General features: G+C 53.7%; 9 protein-coding genes across 9 annotated transcripts; 5 read left to right on the top strand and 4 right to left on the bottom strand.

Moving 5' to 3' along the window:
- Positions 1–40: 40 nt before the first annotated feature.
- Positions 41–3938, bottom strand: A1O1_01389 (uncharacterized protein; the record flags this gene model as incomplete). The annotated part of the gene is made up of 2 exons (XM_007722302.1): positions 41–3787; positions 3837–3938. The coding sequence occupies 2 exons, from the start codon at positions 3936–3938 to the stop codon at positions 41–43; spliced, it is 3849 nt and encodes a 1282-aa protein (XP_007720492.1).
- A 521-nt stretch (positions 3939–4459) lies between these two features.
- Positions 4460–7070, top strand: A1O1_01388 (minichromosome maintenance protein 7 (cell division control protein 47); the record flags this gene model as incomplete). Its single annotated transcript, XM_007722301.1, has 4 exons — positions 4460–4759; positions 4811–4941; positions 4995–6906; positions 6978–7070. 4 exons carry the CDS (start codon positions 4460–4462, stop codon positions 7068–7070), a joined length of 2436 nt encoding a protein of 811 aa, XP_007720491.1.
- A 537-nt stretch (positions 7071–7607) lies between these two features.
- Positions 7608–9305, bottom strand: A1O1_01387 (uncharacterized protein; the record flags this gene model as incomplete). Its single annotated transcript, XM_007722300.1, has 3 exons — positions 7608–8470; positions 8653–9113; positions 9199–9305. 3 exons carry the CDS (start codon positions 9303–9305, stop codon positions 7608–7610), a joined length of 1431 nt encoding a protein of 476 aa, XP_007720490.1.
- Positions 9306–10726: 1421 nt separating this feature from the next.
- Positions 10727–11958, top strand: A1O1_01386 (uncharacterized protein; the record flags this gene model as incomplete). The annotated part of the gene is made up of 2 exons (XM_007722299.1): positions 10727–11585; positions 11783–11958. The coding sequence occupies 2 exons, from the start codon at positions 10727–10729 to the stop codon at positions 11956–11958; spliced, it is 1035 nt and encodes a 344-aa protein (XP_007720489.1).
- A 690-nt stretch (positions 11959–12648) lies between these two features.
- On the bottom strand, positions 12649–14196 carry A1O1_01385 (uncharacterized protein; the record flags this gene model as incomplete). Its single annotated transcript, XM_007722298.1, has 2 exons — positions 12649–13487; positions 13554–14196. The coding sequence occupies 2 exons, from the start codon at positions 14194–14196 to the stop codon at positions 12649–12651; spliced, it is 1482 nt and encodes a 493-aa protein (XP_007720488.1).
- Positions 14197–14574: 378 nt separating this feature from the next.
- On the top strand, positions 14575–15305 carry A1O1_01384 (uncharacterized protein; the record flags this gene model as incomplete). The annotated part of the gene is made up of 2 exons (XM_007722297.1): positions 14575–14618; positions 14678–15305. 2 exons carry the CDS (start codon positions 14575–14577, stop codon positions 15303–15305), a joined length of 672 nt encoding a protein of 223 aa, XP_007720487.1.
- A 773-nt stretch (positions 15306–16078) lies between these two features.
- Positions 16079–18098, bottom strand: A1O1_01383 (uncharacterized protein; the record flags this gene model as incomplete). Its single annotated transcript, XM_007722296.1, has 2 exons — positions 16079–16901; positions 16951–18098. 2 exons carry the CDS (start codon positions 18096–18098, stop codon positions 16079–16081), a joined length of 1971 nt encoding a protein of 656 aa, XP_007720486.1.
- Positions 18099–20849: 2751 nt separating this feature from the next.
- Positions 20850–21941, top strand: A1O1_01382 (geranylgeranyl transferase type-2 subunit beta; the record flags this gene model as incomplete). Its single annotated transcript, XM_007722295.1, has 3 exons — positions 20850–20966; positions 21020–21305; positions 21364–21941. 3 exons carry the CDS (start codon positions 20850–20852, stop codon positions 21939–21941), a joined length of 981 nt encoding a protein of 326 aa, XP_007720485.1.
- A 793-nt stretch (positions 21942–22734) lies between these two features.
- A1O1_01381 (uncharacterized protein) lies at positions 22735–24467 on the top strand (the record flags this gene model as incomplete). Its single annotated transcript, XM_007722294.1, has 2 exons — positions 22735–23183; positions 23249–24467. The coding sequence occupies 2 exons, from the start codon at positions 22735–22737 to the stop codon at positions 24465–24467; spliced, it is 1668 nt and encodes a 555-aa protein (XP_007720484.1).
- Between the last annotated feature and the right edge of the window lie 560 nt (positions 24468–25027).

The raw sequence follows: 25027 nt of genomic DNA, 5'->3' as shown, positions 1-25027 counted from the left end.
TCATTCTTCTTACATGGCAGAGATACCGATATCGACATGCTCACATCAGGCTCGTCCGTCCACCGACGTCCCGATTGCCTTCACCATTGGGCATCTCGCCATTTCTTCCAACAACAAATTCGCGATAGATGGCCGCCAGTCTCCTCCTCTCGTCATGAGAGATGGAGCTTTTGGTAGTTGCCAATGACTTTTCCACATGCTTCCACTCGATGATGACTTCGTCTTTGCGGTTCCCCTCATCTTTCCCACTTGCATTGCCGTCTGGGCCGTCTCTAAACGCCGTGGCGGAGGCCGATGAGTGTCGAGCTAGAGTATTCCTGAGCAGCTCTTTCTCGCGTCTCCGCGCGAGTTTCAGCTCATCCAGCTTCGCGGCAATGGCAGCCTTTGAATCCACGGCGGACGAAGTGAGAAGTTTCTTTGCCCGCGCATCCTCTTCAGGCGAGTACAGAAACTGGACGAAATCATGCTTCTCCGGACCATTGCGTCTGCGGCGGCGAGCGCCCGGCCCTGGACCATTCGCACTTCCACCGTTCCCTCCTGTTGTTGTTCTTGTGACACCATTGTATCCAGAGCCGCCACGGACTCTTTCTTTACCGTCCTGCGCAGATTTCGAGCCGTCGCCCAGTAAATCGTGAATCGCCTCCAGATGGGCATTGTACATCAGCGCCTGCAGATCGGCACCGCTCAAGCCCTGCGTGAGTTGGGCGACACTGAGCAAGCGATTCTCGACTTCCGGAGTCAACTGCAGCTTCGCACACACGGCTGTCAAGATATCCAGCCGATCGTCCATGTCCGGCATATCGCACAACAGACTCTTATCCAGGCGACCGGGCCGCAGGAGCGCTGGATCGATCAGATCAGGGCGCGACGTCGCAGCGAGCACATAGACGCCTTCCAGGCCCTCGGCGCCGTCCATCTGCGTGAGCATCTGGTTGACGACGCGGTCCGTGACGCCGGTGCTGTCGTGCCCGCGTTTCGGCGCGATGCTGTCGAACTCGTCGAAGAACAGCACGCACGGCTTCGCGGCCTGGGCGCGCTCAAACAGGTCGCGCACCGACTTCTCCGACGCGCCGATGTATTTGTTCAGAATCTCCGGGCCTTTGACCGAGATGAAGTTCAGGTTGCATTCCCCTGCCACGGCAGACGCGAGAAGCGTCTTCCCGCATCCGGGGTAGCCGTACAACAAAATTCCAGAGCGTAGGCGGAGTGGTGATCGGGCGAAAATCGGGGCGTATTTCGTCGGGTAGAGCAGGGTCTCCAGGAGCGTGTTTCGTGTCGCTTTCAGGCCGCCGACCGACGCGAACGTTGTGCTGGAGTGAGTGAGGGTGACGTTTCGGAGTGATGAAGGTGTGAAGTTCTTCAAGGCGGCGTCGAAATCCTTTTTGGTGATGGTTGGCGGGGCGTCGAAATTGGTGCTGTTATTATTGTTGGTGATAGTGGACTGGTAGGTTTCGTTGGAATCGGTTTCCGTGATAATTCGTGTCAGGGTTTCGTTTCGCGCGCGCGAGACTAGCAGGACCAAGTCTGCGGGCATGTACCCGTCGGTTTTGCTTGCGATATCCAGGAGATCTAGACTTGGGGAGAGGCGGAACCCTTCGACGCGAGACGAAGAGGATGACGAGCCGGGTCTGGATGACGGGTTCGACGGGTCCATCCATGAGCTTTCGGACATGCTTCGCGTGTCGCTCTGGGTTCGTGTGTGACGGTGTCCATTGCCGTGTTTTGCCGACACGCTGCCGTCGTCGGTCAGGTAGTCGAGGATGTCGCGCCGGACTTGTTTCGTGGGCGCTTTGATGCCGATGATGTCGCCTACAATGTGGCCGCCGATGATGACGCTGTTCAATGCATCTTTGCTCTGCGCCGTCGCAAGCAGACCAACTCCGGAATGGATACTGCAGTATTGCCGCACAATGGAACATAAGATCTCGGTGATCTGGCGGCTGCGGCCGTTGTCGTTTCCGACCTGCAGCTCGGTCTCGACGGGGCAGATCTTGTCCAGGTCATCGAGCACCACGACCGACTGGCCGCCGAGTCGAGCGCACCATGATGCCGTCATGAACAGTCTCGTCAACGTCTCTTTGATCGTAGACACCCTCGTCTCGTCGGTCACCAGCTTCTGGCACGAGAAGTAGGTCACGTTGAACACATAGTCTTCACGGAGCCGTTGCGAGATACATTGAGCAAGCGAGGTCTTGCCGGACCCGACTCCACCGGTCAACAGGACTGACGAACATAATGTCAGATTCGACATGCATTGCTTCAGCAGGTCGTCGGCGCCCACAAGGTGAGGAACCTGGCGAGGAATCCCGTGTGCGAAAGTGGGGAATAGAGTGGTCAATGAGACGGGTCGAGGAACTTCGGCTTTGATGTCGAAGTCGTCGTCTTGTTCCTGGCCATGCACCCAGAGACAAGAGTCACCACGGTCCTCGTCATGATCCGTCGTGTGACGGAATCTCAAGATTCCTCCGTCAAACGACGACGCAGAAGTTGCGTCTCCGGATGGCGGTAAAACCATGCCATCCGTGATCGGTCCCGACAGAAGCCCATCGTCTCCAGAGAACGTCAAGCGGAGCTTGTCGGCAAGTGCTTGTTTCGCCGCTCGTGAGTCCCCGCCGAATTTCAGACCTTCCTTCTTCTTGGAGTTGGACGGTAGGAAGGGGTAGAATTGGAACTTCTTGATCGAATAGCGTGCGAGTGGCGGCGCCGCTGCCTCGATCCGGACAATGATTCCCACCATCCCTTCGACACCGAGCATTTCGCACAAGGAAGATGACAACACAGCATGTCGATCGTCGAGCGCGTTCGGCCAAGGCAGGACCTGCGCCACAAGCTTCGACGCCGGTCTGCCGACCTCGCTGCTTTCCTCCTCTTTGAGTTGATTCACCTGGGCAGAGTCCAGCTGCGCACGCAGGCCGGCTGGCTTGACGACCGTCACAGTGGCCCATGTGGCGGATTTGATGTCGTCTGCTGCAATCACGTCGCTGCTTAGCCAGATGCAAAGCTTGTCAGTGGGAGGTGCGCTTGCGCTTGCATTCGATGGTTCGTCGAAGAAGCCGTCTGCAGTGGCCCGGTCGATGCCTCGCATGAAGATTGCAGATTTGGGTGGTCCTCTCTTCGAGTTCGAATTGCGAACGTTACTGACACCGCTTTTGCCACTGCGTCTGCTTGCAATGCTTCTCGAATCTCCTCTCGCGCTCCGGCCTGCCCTCTGTCGAGTTTTGGGAGCGACAATGACCTCGGCATCTGGAGCTATCTTGGCGAAGGGGCATGTGCTGGGAACGGGCGGCACCAAGGAGGTCACGATGATATTTGCCGTTGCTGTCGGTGACAAATGCAGAGTCAGAGGATGGGTGTGCTCGGCCTGGACGGTGGCCTTGTTGCTGAATGCAGGATTGGGGAGTGCTCGGATTTGAGATAGCAGGTTCAGTTCCAAGAAAGTGGCGTGCAGTTCGATCACTTCCCAATCCGCCGGGGTCAGTGGTTCAATGTTGATACTGTGTGCGACGGGCGGATCGAGGTGGATCAGAATGCCAATCTTCTGACCTTCGGACAGACCGAGCACTTTGGCAAATGTGGCGTCAATCTCGACTACTTGGGTCTCTTGCTCCCTGGTTCCAGGGCGACTCCGGTCGTTGTTGATCACTGAAGCAGGTCGGGACCGTGTGGGCATTCCCGTCCATCCGACATAGGCAGATCTTTGAAACCCGGCCGTATTGCCGCTCGAGATAGCCCCCGTAGATAGCGTCTGAGATCTATATTGTAACTCGACAACGACATTCTGGGCAGGCTATAGAATATTAAGTACATGAACGAAGGACTTGAAGTAGCGGACTTACTATATTGGTATTGCTGATCAGTGCAATCAGTCCCGGGGGTAAATTGACCAGGCAGTTTTTGAGGGACACCAAAGCGACCTCAGCCCGCACGGCTGGAGCCATGACTGAGCAGCGATATAATGCGAAGGAGATCTGACAATGATGCTTTCACTGCGACACAGAAGCTTCGACAAGACCGGAAAATGTCCACTTAGAAAGAACACGGATCATGTACAGTCAGGAAAAGAGCATATACACCATCGTCACCGCACCCAGCATAGTCTCCCACGAAGCAAAGTCCCAGGGCAAAGAGAACGAGAGTCTATACAGGTCAGATCGTATTGATGGATTCAAGTTGATGCTCGCCGTCGCCGACAAGTCAGAACCTCGGCAGATATACGGCGCATCAAACAGTCTCAACCACAGCATGAGTGGTTTTGTACTTCGCCATAACACACACTTTAAACAGACGCGTCGCGTGGGCGCGTTTTCTGTTCGACGCGCCGCGCCAGCCATCTATCTTGCAATTGCAATGCCACCGGTCACTCAGCCCCTTGTTCACGATCTCAGATATGCTGGTTATTCCCATTCACGAGCTCACCCACGAGAAACACTCATTCACCCTGTAGCATCAACCTCACACCATGGCGCTCTTACAGCATAAGGCGCTTGTCGACTATGAAAAGCAACTAGATGCGTTTCAGTCCTTCCTTGAGAAATTCGAGACCTCCAAAACCTCCACAGACGCCGCCGCTGAAGCCATCGATGACCTCCACCTCGATGGCGACCACACAAGCGATGAGTATGATTTCATGGACGATGTGTCGGATGGTCATGGCAGCAACTCGAGACGGCGACCCAAGAGAAAGTATTTGGATATGTTGCAAGAAGTTGCAGATCGAGAGCGTCAGAATATCCTGGTAGAGCTGGATGATCTCCAAGAGGTATGCCCAGGACCCTTTTGGGGCACAGCTGTGGGTTGACAAGTGTGATAGTTCGAAGACACACTGCCTGCAGAGTTCAACCTGAGGCTGGTTGAGTCGGTGACAACCAACACCAAACACTATGTCGACCTCTTCGCAAATGCTGTGGACAAGGTCATGCCCAAACCAAGCAAAGAAATCTCGTACGTAGTCTGACCGACCACCGTCTGGACCTTTGGACTCTAACTATACCCAGATTTAAGGATGATGTGCTGGACATCATCATGGCGCAGCGCGCAAAACGAAACGAGACAGTGGCGTCGGCCAGAGAAGCAGACGCCGAAGCTGCGGTCCCTGTCTCGACATTTCCTCCTGAATTGACCAGGCGATATACGCTTAATTTCAAACCCCTGACACCAACAGGTGCCGACATTGCCAAAAAGACTCTCGCTGTAAGGCAGGTTCGAGGGGAGCATCTAGGACATCTCATCACCGTGCGCGGCATCACCACCAGGGTTTCAGATGTCAAGCCGAGCATCCAAATACAAGCCTACACTTGCGATCGATGTGGATGCGAAATCTTTCAGCCTGTCTCGTCGAGACAATTCACCCCGTTGCAGATTTGCCCGTCAGACGAATGCAAGGAGAACGACTCAAAGGGTCAACTATTTCCATCTACACGAGCATCCAAATTCATGCCTTTCCAGGAAGTCAAGATCCAGGAAATGGCCGACCAGGTCCCAGTCGGCCACATCCCAAGAACTCTAACGGTACACTGCAGTGGCAGTCTTGCACGACAAATGAGTCCCGGAGATGTCGTAGATATTGACGGCATCTTCCTTCCCACCCCCTACACTGGCTTCCGAGCCATTAAGGCTGGCCTGCTGACGGATACATACCTCGAAGCACAGAACATTACGCAGCAGAAGAAAGCATATCAAGACCTGAAGATGGATCCTAGGATCATTCGCCGGATCGAATCTTTTAAAGCGACAGGACACATGTACGAATATCTGGCTCGGTCGATCGCCCCGGAGATCTATGGTCATCTGGATGTCAAAAAGGCGCTACTCCTACTTCTCATCGGGGGTGTCACCAAAGAAATGGGCGACGGCATGCGGATCCGTGGCGACATCAATATCTGTTTGATGGGTGACCCTGGTGTGGCCAAATCGCAACTACTCAAGTATATTACGAAAGTTGCTCCTCGAGGCGTCTACACAACAGGGCGAGGATCCAGCGGAGTCGGTCTGACAGCTGCCGTCATGCGAGATCCTGTGACGGACGAAATGGTTCTTGAAGGTGGCGCATTGGTGCTTGCCGACAACGGAATCTGCTGTATCGATGAATTCGACAAGATGGACGACAGCGACCGAACAGCCATCCATGAAGTCATGGAACAACAGACCATTTCCATCAGCAAAGCCGGGATCACAACAACGTTGAATGCTCGAACATCAATTCTGGCGGCAGCCAACCCCCTCTACGGTCGATACAACCCTCGCATCTCGCCCGTCGACAACATCAACTTGCCCGCAGCCTTGCTGTCGCGTTTTGACGTGCTGTTCCTGATCCTTGACACCCCCTCACGCGAAGGAGACGAGGAACTAGCCAACCACGTCTGCTACGTCCACATGCACAACCAACACCCACAGCGAGAGGGCGAGGGTGTCGTTTTCGCGCCCGAGGAGGTGCGGCAGTACATCGCGCAAGCACGAACCTTCCGACCTAACGTGCCCAAGTCGGTATCTGACTATATGGTCGGCGCATACGTGCGCATGCGACAGCAGCAGAAACGCGACGAAGGGTCGAAGAAGCACTTCACGCATACTTCGCCGCGGACGCTGCTGGGTGTATTACGTTTGTCCCAAGCGCTTGCTCGACTGAGGTTCAGCAATGAAGTGGTCACGGAAGACGTCGACGAGGCCTTGCGTCTGATCGAGGTCTCCAAGGCCAGCCTGTACCACGACCAGCGCGGTCAGGGTGATCAGACAGTGAGTTCGAGAGTTTACGATCTCGTGCGCGGCATGAGAGAGTCGGGCGCGGCGAGTGTCGGACGAGGCGCGAGAGGAGAGCTGAACCTGGCGCGTGTTCGGGAATTGGTGTTGGCCAAGGGTTTCACGATTGACCAGTTCCAAAGAACGATTGAAGAGTATGAGCTTCTGGATGTAAGTTTACTCCTGCCCTCTCTCGCTTCCTATTTCATTTTGCCCAACGGCTGCTAACTGCCATGCAATAGATCTGGCAAGTCGCGAACAACGGCACGAGATTGGTATGGATCGAAGCCGGTGATAGCGATGACGAGAACATGGATGACGGTGATGACGAGTGATGACAACTCCAGAGGAGCGGTCGGCATGACATGATGGAATACACTGCAACCATGATATGGGGATTGTCGACCACTGGCATTGTGCTAGAGTTATACCCTGATGTTTGGAGACCCGCGCCTCAGTTGTCATCACGCGCTACGTGGTGTTTCATGAGATGCGAGTGAGTGCATGCTTGTGATGTTTTCGTCTTGGGCGTTTACGGCATCAGAGCAGAGTCCGGGCAGATTCTCCAAGGAGTGGAACCTTGATACCAGTTGTTGTGGGAGCGGAAGGAAACGCTTTGTGAGAAAATTGCAAAAATGAACCCCTGGTTGAAATTGAATATGCCAAATCACAAATGCCGTTTTACGCCGATTCTCCGTAGCTTTTTTTAAAACTTGATCTATCAGCGGGTTTGGATACTACTGTAAAAGACAGTAATCGTGGCCATCTCACACGATTCTTTTGTGAGAATGCCAACACCAGACGTACGCAGATTACGATGTGGTCGCCGTAACATTGTCTTTCCTGTGCACCTGAGAAGGCAGATTGTCGTTTCAAGCTACCATCCGTGCTGAATGCAGAGGTCTTCGGTCGTCATCATCGTCAATGTCCGCAGGATGGACTGGATCTGGTAGACGTCCGCGACCACGCTCTGGACTCGGGCTCGGACTCGGACTCGGACTAGCGATAGTCGTGGGATCTCCCATGCGACGGCTATGCTCCATTTGGTCGCAGAAAGCGTTGTTTGTATTCAGGTAAGTCGAAGGTGGTGGTGGTGCTGAGACCGAAGAATATGGTTGTTGCTGAGGTTGAGGTTGATTTTGGTACTGTTGTTTCTGTCGTGATGTCGATGCAGCGATGACGCCGCCGCCGCGGCCAGAATACCCCGTCTCAAGACCCATATCTAGCGAAGCCTCCCTCTGTCGCGGTCTCGTGGGACGCCGATTTGCCATCGATGTCAATTCGTACCGGGACGAAATGGCAGTGTTGTTTGGGTTGGTGTCGTATCCGTTCTCATCAGCGGCGACTCTGTCGTCCAGAACCTCGAGCGTTTCGCTGTCGAGCATGACTTTGCCAGGAACAGGTCGTTTGACAGGCATCCCCCAGGAGCGGATGGGATAGGCGCGTCCCTTCTCCCACACGTGGCTGACGGGCGGGAAGTACTGGCGGTAGGCAGCCCAGGCGCACAAGAGACCCAGGACGGAGCCGAAGAGGACGTCGAAGGGGTGGTGGCGGGCGTCCATGATGCGAGACATGGCGACGCAGGATGCGGCGAGGGTAGGGATCAACACGATCACGCTTCGCCAGACTTCGCCGCGATGGTCGAGCACGTGCAGTTTGGCGGCCAGGTAGAGGGACAGGAAGAACAGACCGGCGAATGAAGAGGATGCGTGGCCTGACGGGAAGGAGCGGAAGCCTGGATGAGAAGAGTTCAGTGAGAATGTTTTCGGCGGCAGTATTACATAGATGGATATGATAGGGTCAATGAGATGGTATTTCCGACAGCCACCCGGGACGTCCAGAGAGGGCCTCGGAGAAGGACCAGAGAGGAAAATGCCACAGGACAGACAGACAGACAGACAGACAACCTTAACTTACCATCTTGCATAATGGCTTCATCCTGCTGGGTGCAGATAGCCTTGGTGGCCAAGCCGTAAGGAACACCGTCGGCAGATCCTGTCTGGGGACGGCAACGATCGATGAGGTCCGGCCGAGGCTTTCCACACAGGTTCTTGAGTGTGCCGGTGATGACAAACGCGGCGCCCTGGGCCAGCAACAGCCCCAACCAGCCACAGTTCAGCTCCCACAGTCGATCGCCGATTGTGTATTTGCACCTGGTATGCGTCGTGCGGCGGTGATGGGAGAAGAAGCCGTCGATGAACAGCGTGTAGACCAGAATCACGGCGGCGGGGAAGGCGCCAGAGATCAGCAGAGCGATGTGGATCGGGATCCGTTCGTGGACGGCATAAGGGTATTGGATGGAGATGTTGTTGAGCGAGAAATGCTGCGAGAAGGGCGTGACCAGTTTGTCGAGAGCGGCGTAGATGATGGCCAGCACTCTGGAACGAATGCTGTCAGATAAGATCCCAAGAACTTGTTTCTAGAAGCTTTGCTGCAGTGCGGTCGGTTGGCCAGTCGACTTACATGATGATCAAGTAGTCCACGACGTAGGAGACCAAGGCTCTGGTAGGGATGGTACGTTTTGTAGAGGCGGAGAGATGGTGTTGGAGCTGGCGGCTCAACCGCTCCATCATCGTGCAAGTGGCAGAACTCGGTGATATCCAAATCCAAGTCCTCCTTATCCCACGAAATAGTCACAAAACAGCAATCGATGTTGTTTGTTGTCTAGAGATGGACGGGAAATGGTCCTACCACTGATGCACAGTGCTTGTGCCGTTGGAATGCGGTTATTCAATGTTTTCTTGCCTCCTCTTCTTCTTTTCTCTCTGTGGCTGAAGGTGAAGATGAGGTGTAAGACGTCAGCCTCAAGTACTGTGTCGCGTGCCCTTGACCAGGGGGCTAAGGAGGCTTTGCGAGCAGCCGAAACAACAGCTCTCGGCGCATATCTGACTCTGACAACCGACAGGCGATGAAGCGCATATTTGACGAGGCTTGGGGGCAAAAAGGTCCCCAGATCGCTCCACTGAATGTCCAGGGAGCCCCTGTTCAGTGACTCAACAGCCTATAAACACCTTGTTTCAGGTGACAAGCAATGGCTGTGTGAGGCGGTGCATCAGCTTGGCTTTCTCATGTGAAACATCTCATTCATTGGCATGAGGCGTCGTCGGCCTTGGGAACCAACTTTTCAACTGTTTTGACCTTCAGTGGTTATGAATGTCTGTATGTATGTTGCCCTGTCTCGGAGATTTCATCATCCCTTCAGATATGAACGAGCTCACTGTGACTGGTGATAAAGAGCATGATGATTACTCTCTCGCTGCTATACAGCGCAGCATCTCCCCCTTTGGCCCCTCTTGGCCCCTTTAGCCCCTGATCCAGTCATGTGACACGCAAGGCTGTCATCGGCGACGAGGCTGAATCCCAGATCATGCTCTGTCTCCCCATCGCATCAAATCTCCTCATCGCATCAACAACAGCTTCAAACCCATACGCTTCTCCAACTTTATCATCACTTCGGCATGTCTTGATTCTCAGCTGAACAGGAAGGCGGTTCTGACGGCCAATCATGAGAGCCGAGCCCGCCATCACCGGTAAATACCTCGAACCCACCATGGGGATTGACCCGAGGTCTACTGGCCTTTGCCCTCTTCCGAGGACAGTTGAAAACTCTTGGGACTGAGGGGGATTCGTAGCTCCTCAGATCTATGAGACCATGGCGTTCATTCCCCCGCCTTTCCCAAGCATCGGCTCAAGGTACCGAATCACAATCCCGCGCATGACTTGTGTCCCGGAGCTTCCACCCCAGACCCCAGAGTCCCGAAGCCTGGGGAGGAGGTTGTACCTAGGTAGGTAGTCGTCGTCTCCCATCTACTGGGAATACGGTACAGTGGCCCCATTCACCATCATTGCCCATAAGTGTTTATCTCACCCTTCGATCTCCCTGTTGGCATGTCCCTGTCCCTCTATCAATTTTAGCTGTTGCTGTCGCTGTCGCTGTCAGTCACAGATTATATTTCTCTCCATCTATAAACCATCACCCAAAACAGCAACCATGGCAGACTACAGCAACATCCCTGACTTCGACTCGCTCCCACCAGTCAAGGACATGCCGCAAGGCTGCGCATGGGGCGTCTTCGATAAAGACGGAAAAAAGGACCATCTGGGCTGCCTCAACCTCCTCACGCCCAAAGTGGTGCAGTCAGCCTTCAAAGAAGCGCGCGACGGCATTTCCATCTCACTCAACTGGCCGATCGGGGCGATCAACAAACCCGGGTTCGCCCGCAAGGGACTCGAACACAAAGTGATATCGTTCCAAGAAGGCCCCTTCGGGCTGTGGGGGTTCGACGACGAACTGGAATTCAACACGCAATGCTCCTCGCAATGGGACAGCCTGGTGCATTTCGCCCACCAGCCCACCGGCCTCAGCTACAACGGCGTCCAGCCGACCCGGGAAGCCCTGGTCCAAAGCTTCGGCCAAGTCGACGTCGACAAGGCCCTGCCCACCCTCAACCACTGGCACGACCGGGGCGGACTGGTCGGCCGCGGCGTGTTGCTTGACTACCGCGCCTACGCGGAGGCCAAGGGCATCGCGTATGATTGTTTCGACTCGCATGCCATCACGGTCCAGACGCTCGAGGACGTCGCACGACATCAAGGCACCGAGTTCAAGTTCGGCGATATCCTGATCGTTCGTACGGGATTTACTGAGGACCTGGGCGGTGCGTCTGCCGAGGACCAGGAACGTATGCTCGGCACGCACAAGGCTGTCGGGCTCAAGGGCAATAAAGAGACGGCCAGGTGGATCTGGAACCATCACTTCGCCGCCGTCGCGGGTGATGCTATCGCGTTCGAGGTCCTGCCTCCTGTCATCGAGGAGGAGGGTGATCGGACGGGCACTATTGCGGAATTAGGTGAGTGTTGTCATAAGTACACAGCCGAGCGTTCACGTCTTGTGTTACACATGATTCACCAAATTCTTTCCTTCCACCGTTAAATTCTCGAACCCCGTTCAAGTGTTGGTTCTTGACAATCCCACTCAACTCGGTCACTGTGCTGTAACCAATCGAACAGCTAACTCTAACCCCCTTCTTTCTTCTCTTCCATCTAGTACTTCATCAATACTTCCTCTCCCTCTTCGGCCTTAATATTGGCGAACTATGGGACCTGAAGGCGCTGAGCGCGCATTGCAAGAACGTCGGCCGCTACGAGTTCCTACTGACCAGCGTTCCGCTCAACGTGCCCGGTGGCATTGGCAGCCCGCCTAACGCTTTGGCCATCTTCTGAATCCCTGATACTCGGTCGAAGTCACATCCAGGAAGTGTGGAGAAGGCAAGATGGGAGACAGGAGACCATCGGCACGTAGGAGACCGCTTGAGATACTGGACGACCGCCTGCCTGGCCCTGGAGTGGTCGCATGGCTGACTGACGTCGAATGCATAGTCGATGGACATTCTGACCGGAATCTATGAAGTATGGACAATGCATCGATGAAGCTATTGTGTCCAATCCTGCCGAGAGCATCTCCTGTGTACTCCGGTGCAGATCTCAGTATTCAAGGCCATGTCTATTTATGCAAGAGAACAAGGATCTCAAGTGCCGACGGAAATTGGAGTGATGTACTAGTTTGCTTTGTCACTTTTTATATATGCTCCGGCTTCAAAATGTACATCCAAATCTTCCTAAATTTCAAACATGCCTGCCAGTGGAGATATATTCACAACGGCGCGGCAATATCTTTATATTGATCTCTGCTGGTTGCAAGCACAAGGTCCCGGATGCTACACTTTGTGAACAAGCCAGTGGAGCTGAAGTCCATGGGTTCAACACTAGCAGTTGCGTGAGGCCACATCTCTCTGAGCATGACCACATCCATCTGTGTAGTATCACAAAAAGGGAGGTATCTCCACCATAGAACCATTCCTCTGTCTCTTCCCATATCACCATGTTGGTCACCCAAGGTAACTTATGGCTTAGCTAAACAGTCACCCGTCTTCCCAACTTGGCCAGTTCACCCACGACACCGCCACCAGCGAGGGCCCTAAACTCGGCAAGCGAGATTTCCGTAAGCGGTCGCTGCAACAATCCACTGCGCACAAAGTACTCCATGTACCCTTTGGACTCTTCGACACTGAGCCCCTTCAACTCCACAAGGTTGACATCTCCCAACCCGGACATCAACTCCAGGACATGAGTGTCTGGCTTGCTAAACGGTGCCGGAAGGGGGAAACCAGGAGCCGACGGATCGAGGCCTTGAGCCCGAGCGCGCATCTGGTTCAGCAAAAGACCGAAACTCGGGAAGGCGGGTGTGTTGGAGCCAGTGGTGCTATATAGCAACATACCGCCGTTGGCAAGTGGCGGAGACGAACCCGCCTTTGCGAACAGCAAGCCCAAAAACTGACGGACAAGCGTGAACTGGTGGGCGTGGATGATTTTGAAATCGGCACTGCGGTATTTGCTGGGTCCCATCCAGTGGTCGACCGAATCGACGGCGATGAGGACTCGAGGCCGTGAGTTCGCACCCGGTTCGCTGAGTTCCCGCCAGAGAGCCTGCCACGCTGGCCATGCGAAAGTATGGTCGCTCGCGCCCAGTTGCACGAGATCCTTGAGGGTGGCTGTGCCCTGCTTGAGAGGAAGATGTTTGGGGAACTCGTGGTTGAATTTGAGCGTCTTCAGCAATGATTCGTTCGCATGCAGGGCGCGGGTGAGCAGAGCCTGCGTCAGGTGAGGTTGGATGTATAGTTGTTCAGACTGCGCTTGATCGTCCTTCTGCTTAAGCGGGGCGTAGGAGGATGTGTTGTTGACGAACTCTTGAGCTGCGTAGATAGTCAGCGCACACTGTCCCTAATAGCCATCAAATCTCACAGAATCATATCACTTACCTTCGGGAATGTTGAAGACCAACCAATCGTTCATGAAAGCCATGGTCATCCCCTGGAGTCCAAGGATGCTCTTCCCAGAAGCCTTGTCACCAGTCACCAGATGTCTGACTGTCTTCTTACCCTGACTGTGGTTCACCTGCTCGATCTCCTGGCCCAGTTGGATAGTCTCGGACCGGATGAGCGTCGCAGGCCGTCGAAACAAGCTCCAGTTCTGAGTTGTTTTGAACGCCTTGCAGTCTCTCAACTTGTCCAGCAAAGCACCGTCGAGACCGAGCATCCGTCCTGTATTTTCCTCCGCCGTCATGTTCTCCTTGCTCCAATTCTCCAAGCTCGGCACCTCGAGGGCATTGGTGTTGCTGAGCACAATGCGATGTCGTTGAGCTCTCCGTTCTCCGATCGGCGGCGGCTTCGGCCGATCTCTGGTCTTCTTCTTCATTTTGGCAGATTGCGACGATCGGTACTTTGATTCGGGTGCCCTGTTCCCCTTCTTCGACTTCACTAGGGAATTGTTCTTGGCCATGACACTGGCGCTGTGAAAGGACGACACCGGAGTCAAAGACACCGCGGCAATCGCAAGGCTGCTCCTGGGGTTATGCGAGATGCGCAGCCTTGACAGGCAGTCGGCGCATATTGAGAGCGACATGTCTCTCTCTCCTACACCAGTGCCGGTGCCGATGCCGACACTCCTGTGGTGGATGCGTGGTAGTCAAGCGAACTTGATATTAGACTCAATTGTTGGAGGATCAAAAACATGCGGATACTAGTTTGAAGCATGGCAGCTTGCACTGCAGGAGTGTACCAAGCCAAGACTCGCCGCCCTAACATCGAGACTTTTATCCTTATCTTATCTAACAGCGGCGATGCAAAAAGTTCTGGAGGCCTCTGTTCTGGGCTTTCACTTCAGGTTTGCGTAGACTATCCCCAAGCCAACTTTTCACAGCAGACCGACCGACACCGAAACCATTTGCTGTACCATCGAGACCGGAATAAGAAAATTGCAATCGATATGGGGGATGCTACAATGGCGGACGGAAAAGCGGCCTCTGCGTCAAAGCAAGAACGACTGTAGGTTTGAACTCTTTACCGCTTTGCAGTATACTCTCGGAACTGACATGAACCGGTAGACCAACAACGGTGGACAAACCCACACCATACACATATGATCTAGGATATCTCACTGCGATCGACCCGAATCCTCTCCCCAGCACCTCAAGTCTCCTCTCCCAGTCCTTCGTCGAGCGCAATGCCACGCTCCAAGCCATCGCCCGAGACGGCGCCCAGTCACTCCTCAACACCCTCTTAACAACCTGCACGATAACCTCCACGCCGGACGGTCTGGTAATGGCCCTCCCGCCTGCGTCGAATCCTTTACCACGGTGGAAACCGCTGCCGAAGCCCAAGGCGCCGACGAAGTGGGAACTGTTCGCCCGCAAGAAGGGCATTGGGAAGTATGGGGGCAGTCTGAAGGGCGGAGCGGCGCTGGAGGATCGCAGAAAGAACATGGTCTACGACGAGGAGAGTGGCGAGTGGGTCAAGAAATGGGGCTATAAAGGAAAGAACAAGCAGGGGGAGAGCGACTGGTTGGTCGAACTGGATGACGAAAAGGTCGGCAAGGAAAAAGAGGGCTTTGGTGCAGAGGGAAGGACGGTGAGGGGTGAAGGTAGACGGGAGCGTCTCGAGAGAATGAAAAGACAGGAAAGAAGGCAACGCAACAATGAGCGCAAGGGTAGGAAGGGGGGCAAGGCTGGCTGAGTTGGTTCTCGTCCAGATGTATCTGGACGATGGCCATTGTCGTACGCTCAACAAACATTGTATGGATGGACAGGGTTGTTTCCGTTGCGTGTCCAGACATGTCGTACACGGTCCGAACACGATGTGCATGGGCATAGAAGGGCCTTGAAAGAGTGACTTGCAAACTGTGTCTTTCTCAGCTGCCTATTGAGAGTTCCTTATGGGACAGGCTCACTCAGTGCCGCAGCGGCTGCTTTACGATTCAAGCAGCGAGGTTTTGAAGGCCGAAAGCCGCAAAGGGGGACTACGCCGTCTGCGTCAAAGGGCCATTGGCCACTTTGATCCAAGGGTATCCAATGGGTCAGAGACACTTCTGGTGAAGACTGATCTTAGATAGGTGCATTTGAGCCTGGGACCCTCCCTGCCGTTGCTTCACGCGACCAATTCTCTAGCTAATCATACATCAGACATCAGACACTCACTGACACTTTGCTCGCTGTTGTCCACCATGTCCATCCCTCCCTGCAGCAATCCTCCTCATAAGCATCATAATTCAAAGAGCCAGGGATGGCTAATGCCGTGCCAGCGTAAAACGTCAATGCTAAGTCAAAAAGGGAATAGATAATACAGATTTTGCTCTGGGGTGGAAAGAAAGAGATGTGAGAGGCCGCCGCCGACCGTATGCAGTATGCCATCCTAAACCCGAAGTAAATGCATCGGCAGACGGCTTCCTTCGCGGGATATTCTTCTCGCCTAAAGAGTATCGTTGAAATGGCAAAACAACACATATTTTCTCACATGCGAATCGGGGAAAGGCCGGTCAGCTCGGGCAGCTTTTGGTCCAGAGACAACACCGGAGGCTCTGGAGTAACCACTCTAGGTGCTGTTGGCACACTTTGAGTTGCTGCGTGACTGCTGTTTGCTCTCCGCCTCGCACCTCCTTCGGACGACAGACTCCTTTGTTTGGTCTTGGGTAGAACGGACTTGCGTTGTGTAGCTGCATCAGCGCTTCGTGGGGGATTAGACGCTTGCTGTTGACTGCTGTCACTAGACGAAATGGCTCTGTCTTCAACCGCGACATCATTAGCTTCGTTGATGGAGCCCTCGCGTTGGTACCGGTATTCCTCTTCCAAGTATTCTTGTTCAGTCCAGCAACCCTGCCAGCAGTTCTTCCAGTCCATGACCAGGAACTGGAAACAGAACGCGTCGATCCTCAGACATGGCTGGAAACATATGCACAGGTTTCGAAAATCCATCTTGTTCTTGTCGGCGTAGTGATTAAGTAAACTGAGATGGCAAGTGATGGCGAAGAGGAGGTAATAGTTGAACGGTGGGAGTCGCGACAGTTCATCCTTGAGCATCTGAGGTGCTGACGTCGCACCAGCGCATTGGCTGGCAATCCTGCTTTGGGTGGATTTTGGCAGGATCTCATCAGGCAACTCTCGCAACCATGATTTGAACAAGGAACCGATGGTGTTGATGTCATATAAATCTGGTTCATCGAACAAATTGATGTCGTACTCGGTGTCGAACCGACGTTGCCAATGTTTGACATCTCTGCCGCTCCCTGGTATTCGATAAAGTCCTTCTTCTTCGGCTCCATTCATGTTCAGGTAGCTGTGAAAATTGTTAGCCGGGGCTTCTGGTCCAAAAGAGGGCTACATACTCAATACATCGCCATGGCAGGGCAGGCATCCAAAACTCTGTCTTGTCCTTGGAGAACTCGAGGCGTCGGGCAATCCGAGTTTTGCGGGTTTGCTTGACAAGTGGCAGGTTGATGGTGGTACAGGTGTAATTGTCATCCGTGACAAGTTCACGCTCGGTGCTGCTCCCACTCCTTGTGATCTTCCCCAGGAAGCCTTTTCCGGCCTTACCGAGACGATCGCCCATCCCTTTGCCCGTTTGACCGATATTCGATAATATCTGAAGAGTAGAACCTTCTCTGAAGGAGTGGGATAATGGTATCCCTCCGCCTGGGCGCTCCCTTCTCGTCACAAGGGAGTCCTCACGCATATGACGATCTGCAGAGCGGTTTCGCATGGCTCCGCTGCCCGGATTTCCAAACGCTCTCTCTCGATGATCCATTTTGATGGGTGCAGTTTTGGGGGATGGCTCGAGTTCAAGGTTATCTTGGTTCGCAGTCTCCAGCTGAAGATGACCAGGTGCTGAACTCTTTATTTTCGGGACCGTTTCCTCCATTCTCACAGTTTTAGTCCTTGTGAGAATCCCTCCGAGTTTTGACCTGACTTTCTTGCTAGGTTGGGTCGTCTCAGAAGAGGCCACAGCATTGGGCTCCGAGGAAGGAGGATTGGCGCCGCTGGCATTGGCACTCCCCATTCTTGGTAAGTCTGGGGTCGAGCCTTGCCTCTGCACTGAATGAAACGATCTATCCTTCGAGCTCGCCCGACTTCGAGCACTTGGTCTCTCTCCGCTTTCCGGAACGCTGGTTTCAGAGGGCTGCAGTTTGTGGGAGGATTTTGAGGCCATCAAATTTGAAAAGAAGCTTTTGGATGCCTCTCGCCCATGTTTTGGCGACTGGGGAACTGGTGAAGGCGGTAACTCGGGCATTGCAGTGATGCTTGGAGAATTGGGCCCAGTTCGATGGCCATCGTTGCCTCCATCCTGAGGCACGGACACATGATGCATGGTCGAAGGCGACGCAGCACCTCGCAGATATGGTGATACCGGGGCGGATTCCGGGGTGCGAGGCGAGCCTGTCGACCTAGGACTCAAGGTCGCAGGAGTCAAGCCGTTGAATTCCTCAATGTTTGTAGAGGTCAGGTTGAGATACGGTAAAGCCGAGGCTTTAGGCATATCCGCAACTCCTGAAGTGACATTCACAAGGTGTACTGCAGGTAGCCGGCCGCGCTTATGGTTGGGCTATAGGCTGTTTGCGCCAGGTCAATGGAACCCTGATGTTGCCCGTCGGGTGTGCTCCCCGTCTGTACCACCTCTTTTGCGTTGGCAGATATAATGGCCTTGTTTATCCAACGAATTTATCCAACGAAACGCGTCGGGGATGGAGAGCGAGAAGCGCAAGCGGCCAGTGCTTTTTCTGATTGTGGATGGAGCGCGCCTTGCCTGGGGGCGTGAGAAATCGACAAGTCATTTATCGATTGGAATGTCTGGCTGGCTGGTCCTCCTCTTCCCTGTTGCAGCTGCAATCCGAGGATATCTGCGTGTCTTGGGCGACAAGGGGCTGGCGTGCGAGATCTATAGGTCTCGATATACTGTATTGGAGGGAGTAGCGAGGAGTCCGACCCAGAAATGCTGTCGTGAAAAGCCGATTTGAATTAGGTAGCAAGGTATTCAGGCTTTGTGATCAGGCACACTTCATCGCAGGGAGTGATTGTGTAACAGCCTGGCTGTCAGAACCGCGTAGTGGCGTGCGAGGAAAGCGGCTAACGAAGGAGGAAGTTATAAGTTTTGAGGGAGTGACAGGAAGGGTAAGCTGAGGATGAGGCGGTCAATGCTCCAAACAACGATGCAGCCAGGCGGAAAGACCAAAAGCACCAGAATCAGACCAGGGGATTACTGGTCTATACAGACAAGTACAGTAGTGGTAGTGGTAGCAGTAGCAGTAGCAATATTAGAATGTTCAGAAGCGGTGTTTTGCTGGCCGCGTGGTTTGTGGTGGATGCCGCCAAAAGTTGAGGCTGGAAGAGACAAACGGGCGCTGCAGGTGGAGCGTTCGAGCGGCGAGGGCCCGGAGTGCGGAGCCTTAGCCTGCGCCTGCGCCTGCGACCGAAACTGCCAGTGAGCAGCCTTAGGCTCAAGGGTGTGTTGACAGACTCGACACAGTACTACTAGTAGTATATAATATGGCTTTTCTTCTGCACCTCAGCTTGCGACGTGGTAGAGAGCGAAATACTCCGGGCTGACGGGATATGATGGCGGTTGGTGGACGAGCCGGGGGTTTGTACGTGGTAGGATTGATTGATTGATTGATTGAGGCGCCGTGCCTGGCGTGTGCGGCGAGCGATTGATTGAAGACACGTCTTACATGTTGTACTAGTATGCTGCTGGGGTTGGTATGGGCTTGCTACTCTATCCGATCTACTGCTCTATATACCACCTACGTGAGGTAGGTAGGTACCTAAGGTAGGGACTCTATGGGTACCAAGAGACTAAGTACGTATTCGAGGGACTGGACTGCGTCTGAGGTGAAGTCGGAAGTCGTTGCGTCTAGGCTAGCATTGCAAGGTGTCCCAGGTTAGTCTCAAGGGTGTACTAGTATAGTACCTAGGTATCTGCCTAGTAGGAGGCATCGAGGCACGTATACAGGTATGTTATGGCGTAAGCTGTACACCCCCCGGCACCTAGCGAGCCTAGAGCGCAGAGATGCATAAGACAACTAAATGCATACTCTCATAAGGGTACTTCTTTATATTAAGGTGTGGTACTATGCATGTCAATATCCTACAGCAGCGACTCTTATGTACACTGGGTCCATGCTCTACTAGTAGTTCGCTGCTGCTTGAGGCGTACACAAAGATTCACTGACCGCCCCCGAGTGGCGATATCGCCCATCTATGGTCAGACAACACCCTCTTCACCGGAATATCGAAAGATGCCCTCGCGATATTAGGAAATATCTGACAAGGGGGGACCAGGGGAAGTGGATCAACTTCGTTAAATAATGACACACGCGGCGCCAGGGGCACGCCCACAGTCGAGAGACGCGCCTGTATCCAGTTGACTCTAGCTTGAAGCGACTGGCCAATATATGTAGTCATGTTTCCATGCAGTGGAGGAGCTCGCACTGCTATTCTGGACCCAACGTGGAGAAGGATGCCCCAAGAGCGAGTGAACTCCTACTCTGTACTGCTGGAGCATATTAATCGGCCTGGTCTTGTGCAACTTGCTCGTCGTACTGCGATGATAGTAGATGCCTAGGTAATAGGTAGGTACCTTACCTAGGTACCTACCTGTACAGATTCGTGCAGTGCAGTGCATGTACTGTCAGGTAAGATAGTACCTTATAGATAGTGGGCAGCTGTTGCAGTCCTGAACCAGCGCATCATCCATGTTCCAAGCCACGCCTACTTCAATCTGAAACCTGCCGGTGAAGATCTGTGTTTGACAGGAAGAAGACGGAAGAACTTCGGGCTCTTCTGCCTCAGTAAAGGCCAGTAGGCAAGTAATATATAGATGTGCAGTGGGCGAAGGACGGGGCGAGAGGGGCTAGGGCTTCGTGTCAAAGATGATGGCAGACTGTCATCCGTGACCTATATGTAGTACTAGTACATCATGTATAGATTTATTATGAAGGAGCAGGCATTGAACTTGAGTCGAACTTGGACTTCAATTCAAAGTTGTCGCAGGTTGCTGCCAAGGCCGGGGAGAAGAATTGTGCAGTGTACCTGTGGCTGCTTTAGCAGTCGGACCCAGTACTACCTACCTGAAGTACCTAGATATCTCATATACCAAACAATCATCACAAATTTCACCATCACATCTTCCCATCATCGCTACTTACTTTGATCATCCCCATTGGACGTAGCCCTTGCGGCCTCGCCGCCTGGTATTCTCCCAATTCCTTTGGCTTCGCGATACGCCTGCTGAATGGCTTTGGTGGCCGGACCAGGCAGAGGGGGAAGTCACCTTTCTAGCGGCAGCTCGCCCGCGCCCGCTGGCCTGGTCATCGACAAACATGTCAAATATATCCAAGGTTTGGATAGTGTGCGTTGAAGTGTGAGTTCCCCATACGTCGCCAGATGTTGATGCTTTTCCAGCGAAAAGATGAGCTCGACTACTGGTTGACCGAGCACCTGCGACTTAACGGCGTCTACTGGGGCCTCACCGCTCTTCACCTCTTGGGTCATCCAGATGCATTGCCGCGGGACAAAACACTACATTTCGTGTTTGCCTGTCAAAATCAAGATGGAGGCTTCGGTGCCGCTCCTGGCCACGACTCCCACATGCTGTATACCGTCAGCGCCGTCCAGATCCTCGCAACAATCAATGCTTTGCCTGAGCTCGAAAATCGCCGAGAAGGAGGAAAGGAGCGGATCGCACAATGTAAGTGATTGACTTCTCCATGGATATGATAGACCCCTCTCCAACTGGCGGAAATCAGACATTGCCAGCCTCCAGGATCCCAACACTGGTACATTCGCCGGAGATGAATGGGGTGAGACCGATACCCGCTTTCTCTATGGCGCCTTCAACGCCTTGTCCATCCTGAACATGATGCACCTCGTCAACGTCGAAAAAGCCGTGTCCTACATCCAGGCGTGCGCCAACTTCGATGGCGGGTTCGGAAGAGCTCCTGGTGCAGAATCGCACGCGGGTCAGATATTCACCTGCCTTGGCGCTTTAAGCATTGTAAGACGGCTTGACCTGGTGGACACTACGCGCTTGGGTGCTTGGTTGAGTGAAAGACAGCTGTCTAATGGTGGACTCAATGGTCGACCTGAGAAATTGGTGGATGTGTGCTACAGCTGGTGGGTGCTGAGTAGCCTTGCCATGCTGGGGAAGCTTCACTGGATCAATGCTTCTCAATTGACCAAGTTCATCTTGACGTGTCAAGACCCGGAGCACGGAGGCATTTCGGACATGCCGGGCGATATGGTCGATGTCTTCCATACTGTCTTTGGAGTCGCCGGTCTAAGTCTGCTCGGCTATCCAGGTCTAGTTGAGGTTGACCCCGTCTAGTAAGTCGACGTTGTCAGAGTCTTACTATCACCGCTGACGGGGCATTTCTCAGTTGTATGCCCGAAAAAGTCACCCAAGCACTGCCGTATCATCAAGCCTGATGCGGTGATGCTGCAGCGCCGACGATACACCTCTTGCAATCTAATAACCCACTTGATATGCCATTTGAGAGCTGGGATACAAGGCAAGAGGAGAGCGAAAACCACGATGGACTATTTTCCGCTTCATCACTCTACTATCCTCTTTCTTGAGGAGACATAGACATTGTGGTACACTTCCAAGTTTTGATTTCCCACAGTTAGAGGTGATGGGAAGCTTTAGTCTGCACTGGTGGCAATGTTCGTGCTGTTCAAGTTCTGGTACGATTCAGGTTCCGCAACACGTTGGAACTACTACTGCTACTAAAATGGGTAATCTCGCAAGGCTGAGGAGCTCTTTCCTGGTCTTGCGTCAGAGACGCATCAAATGTGATTCTCTGGACGCACCTTCCTCAATGCTCCCGGAATCTGTCTCCTTCCCTTGTTCCCCCTCAAGCTCGGCTCTGCCACCTTCTTGCAACTGTGTTTCTTGTTTACCACCCTCGCAGCCACTACTCACTGTCCTTGGGCTCTGCCACCTCAGCTGCCGATTTGCCCTCCTCTCCAGATGCCTTTGGAGCAGAAGGAGATACTTCGCACGGCATCTTCCTTGAGCCCGTGCTTGTCAACTTCTTGCAGTCATCACCCGGTTCTCCGTTTGCTGCTGCCTTGTCTTTCACTTCAATTGCATTTGTACAACCTCGCTGGGGAACGTGATGGACTTGGAGCTGCTTAACTGCAGTATCTGCCCCAAACAGCCTTCCTTCAGCGACACCTCACATTTACTTACCCACGTCAGTTCCAAAGGTCATCTGTCCCACCTGCACAAACTCCAAGTCCGAAGTCACCAGGAAATTGCGGCCGGCGTACAGTTGGCAACGTACAATCAATGGTATCAGCAACATGGCCTCGGCCAACTGCTCTCGGAGCGTATGATAATGAAGGAGGCCAAGAAGGCGGGTAGAAGGAAGAACGCAGCACGAAGAGGTGCATATGTGACGCAGCGAAGCCCACTTGCCCACGCAGCATCGGAGCAACCAGCGCCACTGAAGAAAATAGCCAAACCCCGGAAACAGGTGCAGCGGAAACAACCTCGAGGCAGATATGGCAGACATGCAATCGATGATGATAGCGACCTCGATTTCAGCCCCGTCAAGAGATCAAGGTGGTTCCCTCCTACAATCAAATTGTGTTGTCCTGCTTTGCTTTGCTTCTGACCGCGCCTTCTAGACCTAGATTACGTCAACATCAGGCCGTCTCTCCTGTCGGACCCTCTCCATCCTCTGACGCTCGTCCTCCTTCTGACGATGATGGGCGGACCGGGGAGGGATCCCGCCTCCTTGTGACCCCAGAACACAGCAAGCTAAAGGGCACAGTCTGGCCAGGCATGGATTTGTTTGATGCCGCCTCGGATGAGATGAGAAGGAAACGGAATCAAAAGAAGGATGGGTCCGTGTTGAGACGCATGGAACGGCTGTCTGCTCTGGTGGAACCCAGAGAAGTGGTCTACTCTCCCGGCGGACGCATCAAAAAGGCGCGACACATTGACGAGCTCGAAGATGCAAGCAGTCTCGTCGATGGGGAATCTCCCTTACCAAAGATGAAACAAGCCCGCCCCCGGAAGAGACAGCCAATGGCAGACAAGGACGTCAACGCACCCCGGCTGGTGAGGCGCAAGTCCAAAGGTCATACCACGAAGAAACAGGCCGAGCTACCGTTCATGCACGGACTACCACCGCTGCCATACTTGCCCAGCTCTTCGACTGGGGACTCATATGCCCTTGGCTCCCGCCTTCTTACGACTGAGGAGGACGAAGACGAGTTCAAACCAGCTGTCGCCGTCCGGCCTTCTCGAAAGCGGCCGGCCCCTTTCACGATCTTTGATGACGGAAGTCCTGGCTACGCAGGTGAAACCTTCGTGGAAGAAGGGCGACATCATCTTCACGCTGACCATCAAACCTACTCAAGAACTTCACGTACATCACTACCTGCCGTCTCTGCGCCTTGGCTTCAACCGCAGTATCAATCAGCCTGGCAATATACTAACCCCTACACATCGTATCGACCGGATCAACGCGAGTATCATGGCTCCTACGATGCAATCGATGCTAAAGAGGACGTTCCTCCGCTACCCGAGCCCACTCCCGAGTTCCCAGGGCTGAGCACCAACCCGCTCGCATGGAAATCTCCTGATCGAGATGCGATGGTGCCAATGCTGCCATCGGAATCCCCTTTCAGCAGTTTCTTTGGACTATTCCCCGGTGGCATGCCATGCGACGACCCATTTGTGACGACCAAAAACCCCTTGATCGCTGCCTTGGAGCACTTGGAAGGAGAACAAGACCGGGCAATGACGAGAGCAACCTCAAAGTCACCCGCAGATGCAGTGTCGCGTGAGGATGGTGGTGGCAAGCACCCTGCCCGAGCCCTATCAGCCCCACTTACATGAAAGGCGTCGCGACCAAAATACCGGTTCTTGCCTGACAATGTCCAATCCGGCGACTACCTAGCAAGCAGAATATGTGCGGCATGAATATGGTGAAATCGCTCACTCTTTCCCGGCAGCTATGCAGATCTCATGTATTGTTTGCCACAGCGCACACGTCCAGAGTTGAGGTGATGGTGTCACGAAAGTTCAACATGGTCTATCAGGTATTGGTGGGTAACCTTTTCATGGTATAGTTTGAGGTAGTCATTAGAAACATAGATAGATAGAAGATGTGACACGTGTATCACACGACTTGCACAGGTCTGGAAGCTGTACAGTGTGGTCTAGCAGACTTTATCCTTGACCGCGGAAATAGCATTCTGGCGGTAAATCGTGTAGGCTGAGGAGTGGCGATGATGGCAAGGCTGCACCACATCTAGTAGTAGAGCCTCGTTAGCATTGGGTTGGCTACTGGAATCTTTACTCCACCGTACCAACGCGACGCGTCCAAATGTCGCGTAAAGTGCCGCCAGTTTGCACCTTCCATTCGTTGGTCGATTCCTTTGCACGACGAGACGCAT

This window comes from Capronia coronata (assembly GCF_000585585.1).
Source record: "Capronia coronata CBS 617.96 chromosome Unknown acBCG-supercont1.1, whole genome shotgun sequence".
Taxonomy (NCBI): domain Eukaryota; kingdom Fungi; phylum Ascomycota; class Eurotiomycetes; order Chaetothyriales; family Herpotrichiellaceae; genus Capronia; species Capronia coronata.
The sequence above is the reverse complement of the archived record's forward strand: the minus strand, read 5'-3'. Positions and strand labels throughout refer to the sequence as shown.